This window comes from Ictalurus punctatus, chromosome 20 (genome assembly GCF_001660625.3).
Source record: "Ictalurus punctatus breed USDA103 chromosome 20, Coco_2.0, whole genome shotgun sequence".
Taxonomy (NCBI): domain Eukaryota; kingdom Metazoa; phylum Chordata; class Actinopteri; order Siluriformes; family Ictaluridae; genus Ictalurus; species Ictalurus punctatus.
In genome coordinates, this window is record NC_030435.2 from 18,762,727 (window position 1) to 18,779,617 (window position 16,891).

Genomic DNA, 16,891 nt, shown 5'->3' on the forward strand with positions numbered 1-16,891 from the left:
GTTTGCAGAAACGGATTATATTTGATTAGATTATCTGCTTTAAAACTAGCCCCAAAAATGAGACCCCACAACCTTGTTCCAAAACTAGAACAATTTGGTGTAAAACCGCAACCCACGCAACGGTGCCTATAACGTTACTTATTTATTTACTTACTTATTAAATGTCACTCAAACCCAGCTCCATTCCGTCCACTCCCGCAGTTATTTTTGTTTGTACACACCCACTATTTTTCCATCGGCTCTATTTATCCAAAATATACCAATTTATTCCCACCCCCATGTTAATGAACATGGCCTTTAGTCCTGCATGCTTCATACCTGACTGACTGTCAGAATGAAGTTAAAAAAAAAAACCTCCTGTGACTTTTTTGTAAGATGCGCACCTCTACTCTGGACTTGAAGTGGAGAATAAACTCACCTCTCTGTCCAGTCGTCTATAAAAATTCTGTTTTCTGTCGTCTACTGACACTTTTTGAGAAACTGCTATGTCGAGCGATTCATTATTCAGCATAGAAATTTAATTAAGGTCAGCAAGTTTGGGGTGATTTTGGGAAGCAAGGTGAAACCTCACACGCATTCCAGGAATACTTTACAGTTAGAAGAACAACAAATGCATCCCAATAAACCTTAGGCGAGCGGTTTTGGCAAGCGGAGAAAAATAAATAAATAATAACTTTCTGCTGAAGTGTTATGTTTGTGGCAAAAAAAAAACAAAAAAAAAAAAAAGGGGGAGGAAAAAAAATGCAAACACTTCCTGTATCAGAAAAGCCCAGCTGTCAGGAGCTGCTGACAGTCATTCCTGCAAGCAGCATGTCACTTTTCTGAAGTGTGTGTTTCAAAGAGAGGTAGTGAGAGAGAATGTGTGTGTGTGTGTGTGTGTGTGTGTGTGTGTGTGTGTGTGAGTGAATAGCACGATGTAAAATGTGCTGATACCCCTCTATAAGCAGCCGAGTGTAAAAATGCTTGATAGACACAACGTCTCATCTTTCTGCTATCATTAATATTACATGCTAGCCACACTCATCCTCCTATCACCCTCTCTCTCTCTCTCTCTCTCTCTCTCCCCTGTGGACTATCACACCTCACCTGTAAATGATAAAACTCTAGTAGCAAACCACAATCAGCCATGAGGGAAGGATTTTGAAAGTGAGCGAGATAAAGGTGGGGGAGACTTTTCCTTCTTTCTGCCATCCATCCGTCTAATATCAGTCTGCACAAGCTGCTTAAGAGACCCCCAAACCGCAGCCTGGTGCCAAAGCCGGCATCATTATAGCGCATCCACACAGTCTGAAGAGCAGCTGAGTATGTGTGCATGTGTGTGTGACCCTGTGTTATTGATGAGACCTGGGTTCCGGAGGGGATTACAAGAGCAGATGCCAGTTTATCAGAACCTCCTGGACACACACCCCATACACTCTAAGCCTCATTAACACACTCACTTATTCATCAGCTACACGCACACACACATGCATACACGCTCCCACACCAAACTCCCAAGCATCATTAAAGAGCATCATTAAGCAGTCGCTCTGGTCACTGTTGTTTCTGTTTAACTTAAACCGCTGAAATATGAGGTTAGGAAATGAAATCGGACAATAAAGTCAGACCGAGGCGCAGCGAGAAGGCCGAGAAGTGTCTCGCTGCGGAGCCGTAGACTGATAACGTGAAGTGCTTTCGAAATAAAACATGGTATTGTATAAAACTAAGTTAGCATTAGCTAGCTAAAAACACAACGAGACTATTGTAAGTTAGCCGGCAACAGGGCTTTATGAAATGCCACGCAATTTATTTTCACTAGCATACTTTCAAAAAATATCAATGTTAGGTATCCAGACGATACTTTAGCATCCTAAATAACGCCGTTAGACACACGCTAGTGCTTTGGTTAATGCTGGTGAGTTTCTTTACATTACCCAGCTTACCCATATGAACCACTAGGTAAATGAGTTATCATTAACTGGCTAGCAGTGTTGTGTAGCAGTGTAACTCTTTTCTGGGGAAAGTAGCCAATTAATGCTCAGAAAGTCTCTAGCAGTCACCTGATGATGTCATAGACCAATCTGCATAATTACTGAATCATCACAATCATTTGCATTCAAAACATGTTGTACAAAGTTAGAAGATTTCTGAAAACACTTAGAATAGAATAGACTTTTATCAGAGTAGAAAATAACAGATATAAGATTTCTTATAGGTAGAAGTCGTCCATGCTACCACAAATTGGAAGAAACGCACAATGATGATTGGTTGTTGGTAAATCAAAAGTGATCAGTGATTAGTCACTGGTTAACAATGGTGATCAGTGATTAGTCATTGGTAAAAAAAAAAAAAAAAGTGCGATCAGTGATTGGTTACTGTTAAAAATTGTGATCAGTGATTCATCATTGAAAACAATGGCGATCAGTGATTAGTCACTGGTAAACAATTCTAATCAGGGAGTAGTCATTGGTATACAATGGTGATCAGTGATTAGTCTTTGGAAACAACGGTGATCAGTGATTAGTCATACAGTAACAATGGTGATCAGTGATTAGTCACTGGTAAGCAATGGTAATCAGTGATTAGTCATTCTGGAAACAATGGTGAACAGAGATTAGTCATTCTGGAAACAGTTGTGATCAGGGATTAGCCACTGGTTAAAAAAAAGTGTGATCAGTGGTTAGTTACTTTTAAAAATTGTGATCAGTGATGAGTCTTTCGGAAACAGTGGTGAGCAGTGATTAATCATTGGAAAACAATGGTGATCTGTGATTAGTCATTCTGGAAACAATGGTGATCAGTAATTAGTCGTTGGTAAAAAAAAGTGTGATCAGTGATTAGTCATTGGGAACAATGGTCATCGGTTATTAGTCATTCTGGAAACAATGGTGAGCAGTGATTAGTCATAGGTAAACAATGGTGATCAGGGATTAGTCATAGGTAAACAATGGTGACCAGTGATTAGTCATAGGTAAACAATGGTGACCAGTGATTAGTCATAGGTAAACAATGGTGATCAGGGATTAGTCATTGGTAAACAATGGTGACCATTGATTAGTCATTGGTAAACAATGGTGATCAGGGATTAGTCATAGGTAAACAATGGTGATCAGGGATTAGTCATAGGTAAACAATGGTGAACAGGGATTAGTCATTGGTAAACAATGGTGAACAGGGATTAGTCATTAGTAAACAATGGTGAGCAGTGATTAGTCATTGGTAAACAATGGTGATCAGGGATTAGTCATTGGTAAACAATGGTGAACATTGATTAGTTATTGGTAAACAAAGGTGATCAGTGATACTCATGTGCTATATAGCATTAACTATTGCTGAACCATTTGCAATCATTACCTAGCTAAAAAGTAGAGATGCACCGATGTATCTGCCGACAAAGGGAATGTTCCCGCTATGTTTAAAAACATCTGATGATCAGGGCCGATTACATCCTGTCAAGGTTTTTTACAATTCAGTCAATGTTAATATGAATTAATATCATTCTTCAATATGATAATTAAAGAATTAATATCATTCTTCATGGGTTAATGTTAATTACAGTGATATGTTTTCTGTTTATCAGACCAGGTGCTGTCAAATTTGTAGAAATGGAGAGAATAAAGTTTTTATTTGCATTTCTTTCATAGTTCTTTTAAATTAATTATTATTCATTTATAAGAAGGCATAAAAGGCAGAACTATCGGTATCTGTATCTGTACTGGCCGATATCACTCGATTATCACTCGAATAATCGGTTATCGTATCGGCTGAGAAATTTAGTATCGGTGCTTCTCTACTAAATACCATTACACAAAACATAAATTTGTAGTTAGTTCACTAACTCTATATCATGTACGTCATGAATTCTACTTCAACAGCTTCTGTGTTCTTTTTTTTGTTTTTGTTTTTTGCTGTCTTTATGTGCTTTTTGTTTAAATTCTCATGTGCCTCTGTCTTGGTCTCTTGCTCTATTGTGTCCACCTCTTCTATGTTTAGTCCTTGATTAGCTTGTCTATGTATACCTTTATACATACCTATAACATTAATCAACAATATTAAAACATATATGCACACTGATTTAATGCCCAGTATGAGGCGTGCTCTGCGGTGCTTTAGCTGGATGTCCCTCTGTTGGTCAGTGTATCTGTGCTCAGATTGTCTGGGTGTGCAGCCAAAGCTATTTGGAATGCATGCGTGACGAGGATGAGGACCTGACGTCTGCAACCGCCTGTCTATTTAGCAAAACTGTCAAGGTTTTATATATCAAGGTGATGGTCTTTTATCTTAGAGGTCTTTGAACAGAGACAGCAGTCATACATAATATCCTTACAATGGAGACGTGCTCTAAAACTCAGTGTTTCTCTCAAACACACACACACACACACACACACACACACACACACACACACACACACACACACACACACACACACACACACACACACACACACGTCTGTCCTGTGGCTCAGTCTGTGCAGGGCTTCCCACTTTCTTCTAACTCAAAGAGACAGATATCCCCTTCCCCTTCACCACCTCCTTCCCTTTTTTTTTCTTCTTTTTCTCTTTTTTCCTCTCCCTCATGTCAGGGCTGTAGCTGCCAGGTGAGGATGATGATGATGATCAATAATGTAGAGACTTGAGGTCGAAGAGAATAACAATGTTTTTCCAGTGCTCAGTCTATTGGCCACTGCTACAAGGGGAAGTGGTCTTAGTATCTGCTTCCTGTTGCCTTTGTTTTTTTCTGTTATTGTTGAGGAATAACCGAAACTTTTGTTCAGGATTTCAGAAGAAACAAGGATGAATCGAGTGAAACACAAATGCAGTAGGGACACAGATAAGAGACAGAAAGAGAACGCACGATGGAGGGAGAGATGGTAAGAAGAGTCGAGGAGGGACAGACAGAAATGTAGTAGTGGGGACAGACTGAGACGTAGAGAGAAGGAGAAGTTGGTGGAGGCCTGAGGTAAGCACAGAAAAGCCCTCCGGCTGTCACTGTCTGATCAAACCCAGAGGATGAAGAAGCGAAACTCAGCTATAGTCATGACAGTCCTGAAGAGAGAATAAGTGGTGTATAGTAGTGAGGGAAAGAGATATATGAACAGGAGAGAGGGCGGAACAGGGACAGCGTGAGCCGAGGAGGACGGATGAAGTAGCAGGGAAATTATAGGGAATGAAACATTGTAGGGAAGATAAACACATGCAAGACGAAGTACATCAGACATTATGAATATATGCATGAGGCAGGTGGCTTTACACGCCACAGAGAAGGATGTACAAATCCGTTCCAGATACACAACCGAGTTCCAGAAAAAGAGACAAACCTGTAAAGAACAGCTGAGTGTCCTGTGGAGACGGGTGTCTGGAACACTTTTTCCAATGTTTCCTAAACGTGTGCACGTCTACTAGACTGAGATGCTTTCCTGTGGACATGTGTGCGGCGAACAACTAAACACTAACAGCTTCCAAACGTCTCGACTCATCAGGGAGGAATTAGAGATGTAGCAACAGGTTAACTGACTCGTTTCTTTCCAGCATGTTGCAAAAAACAACAATGTTTAAAATATTTCCCAGTAGGTAAACAAGGAACAAAAACACTCTGATTTATTACTGAACAACACTGCATCGGTTTTTCCATTTATAGTTACATTTAATGTTAAAGAACGTCCAGGTTAACAGAGGGCAGGGGTAGAACCTATCGCCCGAGAGCCATATATGGCTCTTTCAGTGATAGCCTATGGCTCAACCACAGCAAAATCCACGGTGTTGATTTAATACCCAGAGTGCTGAATTCACACTCTACAGAGTTCATGTAAGTCCACTGTACACAAATGAACACACTGGGTGTTAATTCAACACAAGGGATTTTACTGTGACGGCAGGAAAAAAGAATAAATAAAAACAATCACGAATCACGAAAGCTACTGTGTGAAATCAATTAAAACTCTACATATCACATTTTTAAAAATATTACATGATACATAATCGATGCCCGTTTGTCATGTATACACCAACCTATGGCACAACACGCTCAAATTTCACTGGACGACGTGAAGGAGAGCGGTAATTTCCCGGCCTAACTCATAAATCGGTTGAAAACTACATAGCCAGTCTGTTTTCAGTTTTTAACAAAGGTGAAATGGTCCGTTCTTTCCAGTCCGAACGGACAGACGAATTTGCATATATGGAAGTTGCGTTAATGGTACGGTAATGGTAAGTAGTGTTTCATTTACTTTTATTTACGTACTGCATCTTGTATTGTTTTTATCATTTGATGTAAATATCATAGCTGGATAAATGAAGTCTCACCTACAGGCCTATTAGGTGAAGTGCAGGCTGTTAGGTCAAGAACATGCAAAATGCCAAGTGTCCTTTATTACATTACCACTTTTTTATGATTATGCAATAGTAGTAACGATAATAACTATAATAAGGAGAAGACATATATATATAAAAACATACAAAAAAATTGATACTGTTCTCTGGCTCTTTAAAGAAAAAATCATAAATATATATATATTTCCTTTTATGTCTCTGCCAGCTGAAAAGGTTCCCAGCCTCTGAGATAGAGCAAGGTTTGTGGTGCAGTAATACAGTATTAGTGTCATGTCACAGCAAACCAGTGACTACATTTCCCATCCGGCACTGCGGCCTACAAACATGGCCGCCATGGACCGCAATTCCCAGAACACTCACCTTTATTCTAATCACGAACACCTGCATCCAATTCACAGCACTCACAACCACAGTTTAAAAGGACTTTCTATGCATTCACTCTTGGCAAAGTATATGTGCAGTTGCCTTCTGTCTCTGTCGTTACCAAGCTTTGATACCGTGATTGTTTATTCTGGTTTTGCCCATGTTCTCGTTTACGACCTTGTCTCTTTGCCTTGCCTAGTTTGGACTGTTTGCCTGATCGATTGACCCTTGCCTGCCTATGTACCGTGATTTCTGCCTGATCCTGTGTACTTATTGGATTAAACTAATTAACCTGCACTTGCTTCCATCTCAGCCTCCATTACGTGACAATTAGGCTGACGGAATGCCAAAGAGAGACAAAATACCTGATTAATGCTTCATGATGTAGCACAGACCCCTCACTGAATGATACCTAGCATTAGCTATCATCCCTCAGAACACTAACATGAACATTTCTGCATTTTCACAATATAACATTTAAAACCTTTACACATGGGTTGCTTTGCTTTATATATCTATCGATGTATCAAAATCCATTTTGATGTGTTTTTGCGCATCACTGAAGCTGAGTATCGGTATACAGTAGTATTGCGTAGGCTAGCTGCCAGGCTAGTCCGAGATGCTCTGCTGAGCATGTCTTTCATATGCTAGATCCTCCGCTACGGTGGGTTGAGTGTGTGTTTTAATTGAGACACGGAGGAATGAGGCATGCGATGCTCTAATAAACAGGTACTTATGCGACTCCCCTCTCCTCAGTGACAGATTGGGAGGCCATTAGAGAATGCAGCATATTCCAGACACACAAACGTTTCACATGCAGCAGTCCTGCTGCAGCTCCAAATGATATGATTTAGCATCTAACTGACTTAACCTGCGAGGTCATTGGACTTCGCCGGGGCGCCTGCTCTCCGCACTCCAGATAGGCCGAGTGACAAACACGCAGGCCTTAATTCCGTTATTTATTATTCTGCTCGGCTCGGCTCACAGCCAGGCCTGATTAATTTCCTTCTTTCTCTCTCGCACACAAACGCACACACACACAGCCGCAAAACTTTAATGCGTACCATGTGTATAAATCATATTCCTTATAAAACGAACACAGACAGGCTATTTTTAATCACCAGTTCACTTTCAGAGAGTATGCTATTACTCCACTCATTACTCACTCATAAAGTCAAGAGCCTGAATGTGACTGATACTTAACATAAATGAAATCAATGTCAACTTCTTGCTGCTAATGATATGCACAAGGCATTTGCAAATGGAACACTCTTTCAGCCACCTGCAACATGCTCACTAAAAATACCAATCTTAAAAGCGCTACTGATATAGAAAGCCACAGCGATCCATAGCCCAAAGGCAAGGAGAAGAAATGTAGCTGCAGTATGCTATCTGGGTAAGACAGATGGCATACTACTAGACACTAGACAACAGTGGGTTTCTGCCCTCCTTGGTTGGTAGCTATTTCTGTAACACATGCTTATGTGTTTTGACGAGCCCTGGTCCTGATGTGGGCTGCAAAGCATGTTATACCTACGGTCAAGCATGGTGGTGGAGTGTGATGGTGTGGGGATGCTTTGCTGCTTCAGGGTCTGGGCAAGTTGCAATAATTGAGGGAAACATGAATTCTTCATTTCTCTACCAGAAAATCCTAAAGGAGAATGTCCGGTCTTCAGTCCGTAAATTGAAACTCAAGCGCAGCAAGACAATGATCCAAATCATAGGAGTAAGTCCTAGTCCTAGAAGTGAGTGAAAGACTGATCTCCAGTTATCGGAAGCGATTGGTTGCAGTTATTGCTGCTAAAGGTGGCACAACCAGATTTTAAGTTTAAGGGAGCAATTAGTTTTTCACACTGATGATAGGTGTTGGATAGCTTTTTTTTGATTCAATAAAAAAATTGTATTGTGTGTTTACCCAGGTTGCTTTAGTTTTATGTTTTATTTCGTTTGAAGATCTAAAACTATTTAGTATGAGATATACACAAAAACAGAAGAAATCAGCATGGGAGCTAATACCTTTTCCACAAATGTCATAAATGTAAATGTATGTACTTAAAAACTATTGGTTGTAGTTCAGGAACTTTAGTTTTTGTTTAGTTTCTGATGCAGATTCTATGCTGTCGTATCCAGTCACGTGTATTCACGTAGATTATGTATCTGAACACACTCAGGTTCAGGAACGCTACAGGAATGACAACATTAGCTCAGAAAGGGAAACGTTTTCACAAATGTTCTAACATCATGGCTTGTTCAACAAAATGTCAACACAAGGGAGATACGAATCTGTGCTGCTAGTCAAAAAATGGTAAGTAAATGGTGAAGTACCAGTACAAAACATGTTCACATTTGTAACCACTTTACACATTTTAGATGAATATCTCAGCCCTGGCCCGTCCTGTGGTTGGATATCTTGTATATCGGCTTGCACCTGTCACGATTTCCCCTCGAGCTAGCACAGGAGCACATGCTTGTCATCGGTTGTTTCCCTCATGTGTCATCATTAGTCTCAGCTGTATTGTGTTCACCCTTGATTACGTTTGGTATTTAAACCCCTTGTGTGTCTATGTTCAGTGTGAAGTATTGCGTGTATTTACCGTACCAAGCCGTTATATTGTTCTCGTGTCTGGTTTTTTGATCTCGTTTCTTGTTTCTCGTGCCTTGCCTGATTCATGTCCGTTCGCCGGACCCTTTGCCTGTTCTGACCACGCCTATGCTTCACGATTTGGATTTGGTCTGCCTGTCTCTCCTATACTAAAGCTCTTATCTGCACTTGCATCCGTCCTATGCAATCCGTCCTATCCGTCACTACGTGACAGCACCCATATCGCTTGAGAGGCATAATAAACCCATGCTACGCATGTAACACATTTCTATAAACACGGTTGCAAACACACACTGAAACAATCAGAAATTCTCACCTTGTGTAGCAATGTAGTGATTTGGCCGGTGGTAGCCCTGTAATTAAAGAGAAACAGAGAACAGCTTTAAACAAAGGCTTAAATCTGTTGTACTGTATGCTTTTTACACTAGGACAGAGGGGGTGTCCTCTTTCATATCGTTAACAAATCTGCTGGACACATCAGCTTAAGCCTTATTAAAGTGTAAATATGCAGCAACACCACTGATAGCTGGACTAGCGAGCGTTAACATGCAGTACACAGATAAGCAAGAAAATAAATAGACAAAGTAAACAAAGCTCTGAAAAGTCAGCAATTTGTCAACAAGTCATTAACAATGCAGCCCATACTGTTTACTAAGGACTTTGCCCCCCCCCCCAACACACACACACACACACGCACACACACACACACACGCACGCACATAGAGAACCTCACACTGGACAAATAAAACTTGAGAGGATTAGTGCTTAATCCTTGAGAGAAGAGTCATATCTGAAGGATTATCAGCAGTTATATTCTTTTGTGAGTATGTTCATGCTGCAGTGGAGGTGTGTGTGGGGGGTGAGCGAGAGAGAGAAAGAGAGAGAGAGAGATGAGGGTGAATATGTCGATGGAGGTATAGATGCTACCACTCTCTTATCTATAACATATTCACTTTAATACCAGTCGAACGCGTCTCTGGATAAGAACATCCCTCTCTCTCTGTCTCTCTCTCTCTCTCTCTCTCTCTTCAGATTTGAGCTGTTTTAATGCCTGTTCTTTCACTCAACACTAAGCACTGGGTTGTTTGTTCTTTTATGTGTTCACTGTTGCCTGAAAGATCGGATTAAAACTACAGCAATGGTAAGAGCCAAACGAGTGCTCTTCTCTCTCTCCCTCTCCTCTTCTCTTCCCTTGTTCCTTCCAGCTCCCAGTCTCTCACTGATGAAGGTGTGTTCAAATTCCTGAGCAGTCATTATGGTGAGACCTTTCTAAGTAAATGTAAATGACAAAAATGACCATTACAGTAAAAGCCTTCAACTTTCAATAACTCTCTGTCTTAGACACACACCCACACTCCCACACACACTATAGATCTCTTTTTAACACACTTCCAGGAAGAAAGAAAATGCATGCAGCAAACAAGGCAAATGTATACGAATGGCCCAGAAGTTGTCTAAATGTTGAGGCAGGGTGCCATCAATAAAGTTTATTAAGAAGAAGGAGTTGCGAGAGGCATGTTAAAAGCCTTTCTTTCTTCTTTACTGAGGAGAGGAGGGGGGAAAAAAAGCTCCATCCATTCGCTGCTCGGCTGAGCCATGGCTAAGTACCCCAGCAAAGCCTTTTTCAATAACAACTCTCTTTAATATGTATTTATTCTTATCTAATAAAAGGCTTGGGCTTCATGGAGGTCTTCACATAAGCATTTAGTTTTAAGTACAGGAGTACATTTGTGTATGTAGGTGTGCATCTTAACGTGCTCTATATACAGATATGTCTCAGTTAGCTGGTGTTCACTGGTCCTAGGGACAATTTCATAACCATATTTTCATTCCTATTTTCTCTGCAATTGGGTCACCCGCCAGTTCCCACTCATCAGCCACGCTCATGCTGCATCACTGGGCAGCATAACACAATCTGAGGAAAGTGCTATACAGTATCTGCCCTTTTCTGCATACATGAGCTGACAGGCGCCTATGACTGGATAGTGTCACTGTGACTGGCAGGGGAGAGAGAGTATGCCACTCCCTCCCACTCGGTGAAGTTCAAACCCAGAGAATGAGGAACAGTTAAGAAAAAGGATGAGCATTTTGAGAAGTAACTTTGAACCTGTTCATGACATCCATCCCATCCATCCATTTTCCATACCACTTACAGGGTCATGGGGAGTCTGGATAAAGTATCTCAGTAAACAGGGCACAATCACACACACATTCAGACACTATGGACAATTTGGAAATGCCAATCAGACTACAGCACATGTCTGTGGACTAGGAGAGGAATCTAGAGTACCCGGAGGAAACCCCTGAATCACAGGGGGAACATGCAAACTCCGCGCACACACACGATGGTGGCGGGAATCGAACCCCCAACCCCGGGAGTGCGAGGCAAAAGTAGCTATACGCTACTCTTGATAAATCTAAAAAGACATCTTTACAGTCACATGCTTAAAAAAGAAACAAACAAACAGCATGTCCAAAAAGGCACGAGCCAATGGGAATTTGTTGACCAAATACTACATGTCGATCCGAATATGTTTTGCAAAATCTGCAAAAACGTGATACAGAGGCTGAGAAAATGAGCAGAGCGTAACGGTGAACATGTAGTTTTACTCTCATTGGTTCATGACTTCTCAGACGCCCCGTGTATATAGTTCTGAAAACTTGAACTAATAAAAATCTGGCTTGAAATGATTCCATTTAGCATGTATCTCAATCACAAGTTGCAGCATTTTAAAATCACCTATTTTCCATACCACAGGGGAGCCTGGAGTCTATCCCAGGGGACTCAGATCACAAGGAAGGGACACCCTGGACGGGGTGCCAACCCATTTCAGGGCACAATCACACACCCATTCACACACTGCAGACAATTTGGCAATTCTAATCAGCCTACAACACATGTCTTTGAACTGGGGGAGGAAACCGGAGTACCTGGAGGAAACCCCTAAAGCACAAGGAGGACATGCAAACCCGGAGGTGTGAGGCAAACGTGCTAACAACTAAGCCACCGTGCCCCCTAATTTGATTACACTTAAAAGTAAAAAGGAATAAAAGATTCATTTAATATAGATTTCATTCCAACTGTAGTGCAAGAGCATTGTGGACATTCACTGTGTGAGGAAATCACACTTAGGTAGCAAAGTTTTAGACGTCTTTTGACAGACTGACTGCTTGTAGCACAACGTTTGGTAAACTGCCTCCTTATCCGACATGATATTTGTAGAAGGATAGCCTAGGCAAGATTTAAAATAGAAACGTAAATAGAAACATATCTTTATACTTCTGCTTTCTTAAAAGTCATACGTCAAAATATGTCATAGGCAGAAAAATGAATTTCTGGCCAAAACTTGATTTTTCATCCGTTTTTTTTTTTTTTTACAGATTTGGAACAGATTGACACCTGACAGTTTTCCCCAAACCACCTCACATAAAATAACTTAGTAGTTCGGCTCCTAAATATCTCTGACCCAGCACTGACACCTAATTACTGGCATAGGTATAAGTGTGCTCCTGTGTGTGTTAGTTATTAGAGTAGATACCCTCTCTGGCTGTGTATAACTAAACGATTAAAACTCCATCCAGAACAGTTAGATTCGCACAGCATCAGCAACGCTGTATACCGGCAAAATGTAGGCAGAAACAACGTTTTGAGAATTAGCCATGAGTTCCAAGACATCACTGACATTTCTTCACAGGAAGTGCGTTCAATTAGGGACCATCAATTTTACATTATTATATTGAGGCAGGGTTTGGTGTGTGCAGTGCGTATGATGAATCATGCGCTCCGGATGCAGTCGTCAATGCTCAGCTCGTGATATACTGAGATTGAGTCACTGAGGAACTCGACTTTCTTCCTGCCTGAGTATAAAAGTTTCTAAAGCACTTTGGTGACTAAAATGGTCTGCATAAACTCTGAGCCCGTCTGCGTAGGAACTGCTGGAGCAGGAATAACCAGCCATGACGTTCAACACAGGAGTGTCAGGCTTTATACATTAGTCATTATCATACATCCTCTCACTAGTTCTTTTTCCATCTTGCTCAGTCACTCTGTTTTTGTTGTTGTTGTTGTTGTTGCTTTATCCTGTGTCATGTTATTTCTCCGCTTTGTATTGCTGGCTCTCTTCTGTCTCGAATGCATCTTTCCCTGGCACAGGATATAGTGTTAGTGTGTGTTATAAGCTATAAGTAGGTATTTGTCAGTGTCACCTAGAATTCACACTAAACACAACACGTGTAGAGTGTAAGCTGTCCAAGACAGAACATTAAAGATACAATGATAAGGAATACCCCCCCCCCCCCCCCCCACCATTTGCGGAAATTCCATTTCCACCAATTGCGACAAAATAAAACATTTTTTTTTTAAATAATAAAAAAGTCTGCCTTAATAAAATACTCCTAAACTTTTTATTGACTTATTATTACCACGGTGAAGTTGAGTTCATATTAACCATTCATTCCAATGGTAGCAGAATTGAAATGCAGCCTTTTCACCACTTTCATTAGCATATACATTATGAATAGGACACACAGTCATGTCTACGCTCCTGGATTTCAACCTCATATTATATTTGAACAGTTTTTAGATTCGTCTCATTGCCTTTAATTGGTGTTAGACTCGAGTTTTGAATTTCGAATGTTTCTTTGAGAGACGAACTCGCGGCAGCTGTTGAGAATATCACACAAAAATCTCATTAACCGTGCGCACAATTTACGCAGTTGCACATGCGAATTAGGGCTGGTTATTTGATATCTTCATGAGTCATGCCTCATGAAGTTGGTGTGCGTTAAAATGCTGAAATGAAAATGAATCTGTTTTGTGAGACAGGCGTTAGACAGCGCAATATCTTTGGGTGTGAACTGGCTTTTAAGTACCAGCATGTGTGTGTTTTGTGGTGTTTGTGTGTTTAGATCAATATGAAGTGTTGTTGTGTCTTTAATTCCGTCTCTTGCTGCGGTGTTCTGTTGATTGTGTGTGTGTGTGTGTGTGTGTGTGTGTGTGTGTGGGCACTGCTGTGTGGGCATGTGTAAGACTGTGACCCTGTCCCTCCCTGACCCTGTCTTGTACTGTGTGGCCTCTGCTGAACATGCATGTGTGTGTGACTATGTACTCTGCCCTGTTTCTCTGTGTGCATGCTGAGAGTGCAATGTGTGTGTGTGTGTGTGTGTGTGTGTGTGTGTGTGTGTCTTCCTATGTCCTATTTTTCCTCCCTTTGCAGCAGGTTATTTTGTAGGTGGTGTGTGTGTGTGTGTGTGTGTGTGTGTTTGTGCGTGTTTGTATGTGTGCTGTGACCTTTACATAGAGGTGCTGGCTGCTTTCTGTACTCACATCAACATAATTAGCATTAATGTAATCGGAGCTCTGCTCGCCCTCCAGGCTCTGCAGACGCACGCGGGAGTGATCATCTAGAGACAAACACAAACCCAGAAACATCTCGTATTACACGCAGACAAAACCACAGAGACAGCGAGAGAGTGAGAGAGAGAGAGAAAGAGAGAGAGAGAGAGAGAGCGAGAGAGACATATAATTATAACTAACAGTTGCTTACTCACCTGGCTTCCATATTAACTTCACAAACAACAGGACACACACACACACTATAGCTTAAAATTAACCATCATACTTTATATTAAATATCCTTGAGAACTCTTTTATTAAACTAAAAAGGAAACGCGTTCTTCGTGTAGGTGCAAGGAAATAATGAGCAGTGCTGCATGATGTATAATTAAGGAGGGATGCAGCAGATGTGTAACTAGATTTGTAATTACCTTCTTCAAATATGTTGCACTTATTTACACCAACAGGAAGTGCACTAAGCAACATTAAATATTGTTTGTGAGTACGGTATATACTTTCTCTCTCTCTCTCTAGAAGTAGCTCTTCTGTGGAATCGGACCAGACGGGATAGCCTTCGCTCCCCACGTGCATCACTGAGACTTTGGTGCCCATGACCCTGTTGCCGGTTCACCGGTTGTCCTTTTTAGGACCACTTTTGGTAAGTACTAACCACTGCATACTGGGAACACCCCACAACACCTGTTGTTTTGGAGCTGCTCTGATTCAATCGACTAGCCAACACAATTTGGCCCTTGTTAAAGTTGCTCAGATCCTTACACTTGACTATTTTTCCTGCTTCCAACACATCAACTTCAAGAACTGACTGTTTACTTCCTGCCTAATATATCCCACCCCTTGACAGGTGACACTGTAACGAGATAATCAATGTTATTCACGTCATTTGTCGGTGGTTTTAATGTTACGGTGATCGGTGTGTGTGTGCGTGTGTCTATTTACAGCTGCAACCAAAATGATTCAACCCCCATTGCAAATCAGGTTTATTGTCAAACTTTGCAGACTCTCAACTGTTTGCAATGAACAAATCAAGCAAAAGCAATTTGAAATAGTTCAACACAACGAATGCTCCAAGTGATTTCCCCAAATTCATCTGAAAATGCAACTTACAATGATTTCTCCAGTTTCAAAATGATTATTATCATTATCAAATTATTCAATTATCATTATTCATTCATTAAATTATTCAAATCGCTTCATGGCAAGCATCTTTAGTACGTAGTAGCGCACACTTTTGCTGTATGACCTGCTGCAAACGAGATGCAGAGCCAGACACCAGTTTCTGGCAGCGTTCCTGAGGAATCTTAGCCCGTTCCTCATGAGTAATGGCCTCCAGTTCAGTAATATTCTTGGGTTTGTGTGCTGGATCCACCTTCTTCAAATCCCACCAGAGATTTTCTATGGGGTTCAAGATGAGTTGCATTTTCAGTTGAATTTGGAGAAACCACTTGAAGCATTCATTGTGTGGAACTATTTCAATTGCTTTTGCTTGATTTGTTCATTGCAAACAGTTGAAAGTCTGCACATTTTGACAAACCTGATTTGCAATGGGGGTTGAAGATCTCTGCATATAGTCTAATTTATAATGAAACCTTACATCCAAATTTTTCCAATGTTTAATTATGTCAGCAGTACTTAAAGACAGTTAAGATAAAGTGGAATGTAATAAAATGCTATCATCGTATACTCCTTTTTTACATTGTTTACATCTCACTGTGTTTCCTCTGACCTTTCTATATAGCTGTGCACATCCTGGTTAGGTGCAAGACGTTGGCGCAGGCATGCTATGAGAGCACTTCTCAGACTTTGATGCTAATAGACAAGCCTGTGTGTCCTCTGCTAAGCGAGACCTGTCTGATATGTGGGAAATGAATGCGTCTAAGGAGCAGCATTATGTTCCTCCGTGCCGGGACAGACACGGCTCTCTTTAATACGCACATGCGATGATGTTTCCATAGCGATTCTTCATCCGGTTCTCATCTTTCTTGGCAGAGTCCCATGGTGCAGACTGTCCCTCGAAGAAGCTCTGAGAAAAGGTGGGGGGAGACAGAAACAGAAAGAGAGGGACGAGACAGGGACAAGGAGAGAAGGCGTATATGAGAAGTCTTGTGTCAGCTCTTTACAAAGTCATAAGTGCAGAACTGGCTCTGTGTCTATAATAAAGGAAGCACAGGGGAAAGAGAAGTGAGGGAGAGAAAGCATTAGGATCATTAGAACATCTGATGAGACCATGTGGCAAGGAAGGCAGGAAGCACCGTGTGCTGTGT

At 41.1% G+C, this 16,891-nt stretch overlaps 1 protein-coding gene across 4 annotated transcripts in view; it reads right to left on the minus strand.

The window, feature by feature from the left end:
* The window catches only part of LOC108280688 (receptor-type tyrosine-protein phosphatase mu), a 253,376-nt gene that overhangs the window by 24,334 nt on the left and 212,151 nt on the right, over positions 1–16,891 (minus strand). For all 4 annotated transcript variants that reach the window (XM_053673623.1, XM_053673622.1, XM_053673621.1 and 1 more), the window contains 3 exons: positions 16,563–16,650; positions 14,601–14,677; positions 9,591–9,627 (listed from right to left, as the gene is read on the minus strand). In XM_053673623.1, the coding sequence (XP_053529598.1) occupies positions 9,591–9,627; positions 14,601–14,677; positions 16,563–16,650 (202 nt within the window). The remainder of the gene's footprint in view (positions 1–9,590; positions 9,628–14,600; positions 14,678–16,562; positions 16,651–16,891) is intronic.